Genomic DNA, 6,374 nt, shown 5'->3' on the forward strand with positions numbered 1-6,374 from the left:
CTGACTCTCATTACTGGCTTTGTCGTCGTCGTCGTCGTCGTCGTCGTCGTTGTTGTCGTCGTCCGACTATGCCTGCAATGCAGCGACATTGCTCGGATATTCTTCTTGCGTGTACAGTGTTAGATACTAAGAAACCTTCTCCGCCTCGTTCGTCTATATATTACGACGCCACGAGGAGCTATCCATACCTCAGGACTTGACGTCTGAAGACAATGACAACACCTGAATTTCCACTGACTTCGCCTTTATTTTCCCGTGCACTCTACGAGTGTACGAAAGCACTCTTGTTTCCATGTGTGAAATGTTGCTTCTATCTGGACAGCGCGTCCACCGACTCAATGTTTATCTAGAGCTCGGCTTGCATTGGGCGTAGGCCGCCTTAATACCGTTCGCTACTCTCTCCTGAAAAAGAAGAAAGACAAAGGGGGACAAGAATGAGACGATCTTGCAGCAGCCATTTGTACGTATCTTAGTTGTTCCTTCGCTGTAGATGGTTAATACCACTAAGTCCTAATTATGCATGTGCGCCGATCATGCAAACACGCTCTCATTCGTCCACTATATATGCAGGCACTTCCGGAATACCAACGTCGGCCCACAAGGCAGTGAAGGCCCTTTTGTGCTTTCTGAGAACGGCTGGCCTGTGCAGCCTATCCGCGCTTGCATTCACCGTGTCTTTACTTTCTCTAGCCTTCTCAACATTCCGTTCCCCTGTTTCGCTCCACTAGCGTAGGATAGACAATCAGACGGCTTTCTGGTTAACATCTCTGCCTTCTGACTTTTTTTTCTCTCTGCCTTTCTTGCTCAAGATTTACACCTTGTCCTAACGCTTGTTCTTTATTATCCTCAAGTTTTCGCCAACCAGTTATTTTATTCCAACGGCTTTCATATGCCAGCACACTAGTATATTTTCATTATTATTGGTTTCTATTTATTATTGTCCCCACACTCATAACTTTCGTGGCCCATAATGTTTATGAGAAGGCTGTTTGTTCGCTTCAGAATGATGACTGAGCCAATGTTCTGAAAAGAAGTGTTCTAAAGCATTAGTACCTGTATACGAAAAGTAGTCTTACTCTAAATCAGCTCGTAAAAAAACACACTGGCCAGTGGTAACGGGCATAGTGTCAGTGAACACGAAATCAATGCTTCAATGGAGAGCAACAAAGAAAAGGAAAACAAAACAAGAATGGACTGAAGTACTGAGGAACGTGTACTTACCGAGAAAACAGTAGTAATGAGTGCACCCTACACACGGGAAAAAAAGCACAGTTTAAGTAAAAATGTCCCAGTGCGTTTCGAACACCTCATAATTTACTGTTGATCTCTGTGCGGAGATAGCCATTTACTTGATTCTGAATTGCGCAACAGATTATATAGAAGGATACCTTCGATTTTGCAGCTTATAACTACCATACTAAGACTTAAGTTAGTATGCTCTGCTTTCCTATAACCACGTGTTGCATACGAACATCAGAAAGAACATTGGGAACGTTATCACTGGATGAAAGTTAGGCTGATTACGTCACAAGTAACTATACTCATCTGCAAGGGTCGGGACATGGCATGCACATGAGAGCAGGAGAGGATATAACACGCCTCTTGATATTGTCACTCCGTTCTACTACTGGTCTTATACAGATTTTACCTATGTATTAGTCGGAACGCGAACAAAACCTCTGAATTCATGGTAAAGAAAGCTAAGGAACCAACTTAACATCGCAACAATAGCACAGAGCGAATTCGTTGTTAATCATATAACTCGAACACACTTTCGTGGAAAAAAAAAAGAAAAGCTCAGCCAGCTACATGCGCAATAACGTAGTAAACTTCCGTGTCACCTATTTGAATACACATGGCATTCTTTCAGATTTTAGTCAAATCCAGCAGCGCCAGAAGTCACGTTTTATGGAAGCAAATTTAACAGGGTATACATATAACAGGCAGAAAACCGGCAAACGTGATCGCCTGTAAAACAGAGTTTCAAGAGTCTGCACTCACAAAGTCTACATCAGACTGGCATTTCGCCTTAATAATCTCCGCAACGTTGTCTCCTTTCTCGGCGAGGATCTCCAACGCTTTTGGTTTCACCTGCATTGATAATCACGTTTAAAAAACTGTTGAGCAGCATCAATAGAGAGGAAAAGTATTTTGTTCTTAGTGGGCCACATTTTCATGCAGTAGAAGAGCGGAACATTAAGAGATTAATAGGTTCATACATTCAATAATTAATTCATTCAATAAGGAATTAATTCATTTATTCAATGAACAGGTGAGTATGTGACAGTTGTACCTGAGGGGGTGCATACTCTGCCATGCAGCTCAGAACTCCCTTGACTTCATCGTTGGTCAACCCTAGAAAACAAAAGCAACAACAATGTTAACCTTACATAGGGTGTATCAGCTAACGTCAGACAAGCAGTTAAAAAATGATTTTAAAAACATGGTGCAAGATAAGATTTTAAGACTCACGGCGTTCGGTCGTCAGTCATCTGCTGAATGAACACCTCAGATATTATATCACATCTTGCACCGGGATGTTTTAACCTCTTTTTTTGTGTGTGGACAGCTTGGCTAACGTTAGCTGGGAAACGCGGTATATCGTTGAGTATGGGTATTGCACTTCTCTACGACAGCGTATTCATGCGACCAAGCTTGCGACAACCATGACATACTGAGAAAAAGTAGCATTTTCGCCCGAAAGTCGAAGCATCGATTAAGATAGCAAATTAATAGACGGCTATACTAAGTAACGATATTAATTTTATCGGCCGTATAAAATTGTAAACATTTGTTTACTAACTAAATTAACAAGCATGTTGACATGCGTGCACAAGCAAACATGAACACATCTCTCTCGATAACCTGGTAAACTCTCTGTCAGAACGCTGGAGTGAGGAAGCGTAGCAGCAGCAGCAGCGAGCGAATGGACCTTCGTGCTGCCTCTCGCTTCAACATGAGCTAAGCAGCGAAAACAAACGCGCACTCGAACCTATCAGCACTCGGCTTGCACTCTGCCCCATCGCAGGTCGCTTTCGTTATTGGGCTTCCCCTCCCTCCCCTCCCCCGGGTGCGACACTTTCCAATCGACTTCTACATTTATAGGCAGTGGAAGCTGTTCGACAAGGTCTACAGCAAGCGTTTATAAATCGCAGAAGTTTCTTAGGTGCGAACAGTTCATATGTGGGCGCGAACAACTTGCCGATTGATGAAGTTTTAAATGTTGTTTATTCGTTCTTTATTCACATACCATAAACCCTGAAAACTTGACCGCCAAAGTGCGTGTGTATTTCATAAGCAGCAACGTTTATGAAATGACCAGCCTTTTGCTAACACGTACTCTCATGAAGAAAAGTGAGGGAGAAAAAGGAGGGCCAATGGAATCTGTCTTTTCTCCCCGCTTTTTTCCTCACTTTTATGGCCTACGTTCAATTATGACAAGATACCGACTAGCCCAGCATATTCTCTTGTCCGTATTCTCATCTGAAAGCGCAGCCAAACTCAAACGTAATTTCTATGAATTCGAACGGCGACGTCTTGCAAGCTTGCTGGGACGCGCCATGGTGGTTCAGTGGATTGAGCGTTCTCTTGCTGAGCGCAAATGTCGTGGGTTTCAGTCCGGGTCATGAAGGCGGCTTTTCGGTGGGAGCGTAATGCAATAATGATCACTGACCGTGTTCTTGGTGCATGTTAAAGAACCACAGGTGGCCAAAGTTCATCCCCATAACCCTCTAGTACGGCATCCACCATAACTCAGTGTGCAGTTTCGGAACATTAGGCCCCATAATCACTTTGACGTTACGTTGCCCCAAATTATCCTCAAACGCATCCAGGCTGTAGTGAAAAGATATTTTCTTCGCGTTCTCGGATCTGTAGGCGGATTGTGGAATTTGTTATTCGTAGACGCCGCGGCGCTTCGACAATTTCGCGCTATAGGCATGTGTTGCGCTAGTGTCGTTACATTTCTAGCTAGTTGCTACCCATTAGATCTACTTCTCGGTGCAACAGAACATGCTGTTGCTTTGAATATACGCATAATATACGCATAAGCGCTGTACTTCCGACAATATTTCTTTATGTTACCTACAATTTTTCACACACAAAGAAAATGTTTTCTTTAGTTCGGGCAAAGTTTATTGTTCAGGTTTTCTTCTTCATTAAGCTTGTACGGAGTAATTTAAATTTGTTGCATGTATCGCTTGTTTGTGCCTATTTCTCGCCGTCCTGCCTGCACCATGTCGGCCTACATCAGTTGGTGCAAGAGGATGAAAAATAAACGACATACGCCAGCGCATATAAATGTACCAACGTTACTAACAAAAAAAAGGACAATCGATAAAGAAAAAACGCTCAGTAACCGCGTGGTAACAAAATATGCGGGGAGCACAATTCCAATGTCCCCGACAAAATGGCGCCAACAGGCGTGAGGCATTGTTCAGGCAGCCTGCACGTATTCACAAATTTGATAGGCTTTCATATGGCATTACTTTAGCGCAGCGAGGAGGATTTGGCTGGCATCATCCATCATTTTAGTCGCTCCTACACGCACATCTATCACGATTAAGACATGGGAAAGGCCTCTGACATTATCAATATCGAACCCAACATTGACAGGGCGACAGGGCTAAGTGAGACGATGTCTATATGCATGAATTGTTCCGAATTCGGGCACGAATTCACCGATGTTCCTTATTATCTAACCAGCGCAGAAATTCCCATCCACACGAAGACGAAAAACGTAGACAGAGCATTGAGCGATTCCTTCTTGATGAAAAATATTCTTCAATGACCAGCCCCCGTCGCGTAACGTCATGTCAGCTGTCTTCACATTTGCTCTTCTGTTTCCTCATCTTTTCTACCATTCTCCAAATGCATAGTAGCCAACCGGATGGTTATTCTGCTTAACCTCTCTGCCTTTAGTCTCTTACTTGCTCTCTCTCTCCGATCTCGCGATTGGCTCGTGACTTCTTAGACGAACCGTTTGAGCATGCCTACTGCTTTTCAATACGCCTATATCTTGTTTTCGCAAGCTATATTTAAGTCTAAAACTGCAAGTAACACAGACAGAATGCAGGCCGTTAGACTAATTAATAATAATAATAATAATAATAATAATAATAATAATACATGGTAGGCGGGCCTGTCGAAGCCTGAATGGCTTGTGTGACTAGGCCCGGCAGCGTCGGCAACAGCGATAAGGTCGGGCTATGTACAGGCGCAACCTAAGTGCCGACAAAACACTGCGAAAAACCAAGAAAAATAAGTTGTTATACGTGTTATTTCAAGTATAATGATGATCTTACCGCACAACTCCTTGCCACCGGCAGCCTCAGCGAGACAGGCTCCGGCGACGGCGAGACAGCAGACAAGGAGCACCTTCATTTCGGATTGGTTAGGGTTCTTTCTGCAAGAAAGCAACGGTGACACAGAAGGCGCCCGGAAACGGCACGGATGTTCAGTCAGAGTACCTGCACAACGAATTTGGTGAAAATAGCGCTACGGGCGCGGATATATATAGGTGCGCTCCCTTCCCGGTGTCCTTCATCTCGACGCGAAACAGTTGGCCAAGTTTGAAACTTCTGATGGCTTCCCTCTCCTTCTCGGGACGCAGCCGTGCTTTGCAAGTATTTCTTGCTGACACATACATGCAAATAATAAAAGAAACAATCGTACGATGAGCTGCTCAACCCAGAAGTCTGCTTTCTTTCTGCAGTGTGTGTGTGGGAAGGGGTGAGGGAGAGGCGGGAGGATGATTGGTTTGTGGGAAATCTTGCCACTATGCGACGATGCGTTGCACATTTTGATCGACGCTTGCGCCATGGCTATATGCATTTCTTCTTGCGCACGTGTGGTTGCGTGTGCATGGCTGTGTGTGTGCGTCTGTGTGTCTCTGTGTGTGTGCGCGTGTGCGCGTGTGTGTGCGCATGTGCATGGCTGTGTGTGTGTGTCTGTGTGTGTGCGCGTGCGTCTGTGTGTCTCTGTGTGTGTGTGCATGGCTGTGTGTGCGTGTGTGTGTGTGTGTGTTTCTGTCTGTGTGTGTGCGTGTGCATGGCTGTGTGTGTGTTTGTGCGCGTGTGCGTGTGTGTGTGTGTCTCTCTTTCTCTCTCTGTGTGCGTGTGTTCGTGTGCGTGTGCATGGCTGTGTGTCTGTGTTTGTGTTTGTGTGTGTGTGCGTGTGCGTGCGTGCGCGCGGGCGCGCGCGCGTGTGTGTGTGTGTGTGTGTGTGTGTGTGTGTGTGTGTGTGTGTGTGTTTGCGGTGCTGCCTTTGTGCCGAATTCATAAAGCTTTTCGATCGTAAGTGGTAGCACTGTTTCAGGAGTTCGGTATTGTTAAGGCTACCGCCAGTTGTTTCTGGAACGGGGTTTCGGCAACCTT

The 6,374-nt window shown here is 45.0% G+C and overlaps 1 protein-coding gene across 1 annotated transcript; it reads right to left on the reverse strand.

The window, feature by feature from the left end:
* Positions 1-227: 227 nt before the first annotated feature.
* LOC142584916 (uncharacterized) lies at positions 228-5,496 on the reverse strand. Its single transcript, XM_075695268.1, has 5 exons — positions 5,304-5,496; positions 2,294-2,355; positions 2,002-2,091; positions 1,222-1,248; positions 228-402 (listed from the first exon to the last, which is right to left on the reverse strand). Exons 1-5 carry the CDS (start codon positions 5,380-5,382, stop codon positions 343-345), a joined length of 318 nt encoding a protein of 105 aa, XP_075551383.1. The 5' UTR covers positions 5,383-5,496; the 3' UTR covers positions 228-342.
* Between the last annotated feature and the right edge of the window lie 878 nt (positions 5,497-6,374).

This window comes from Dermacentor variabilis, chromosome 1 (assembly GCF_050947875.1).
Source record: "Dermacentor variabilis isolate Ectoservices chromosome 1, ASM5094787v1, whole genome shotgun sequence".
Taxonomy (NCBI): domain Eukaryota; kingdom Metazoa; phylum Arthropoda; class Arachnida; order Ixodida; family Ixodidae; genus Dermacentor; species Dermacentor variabilis.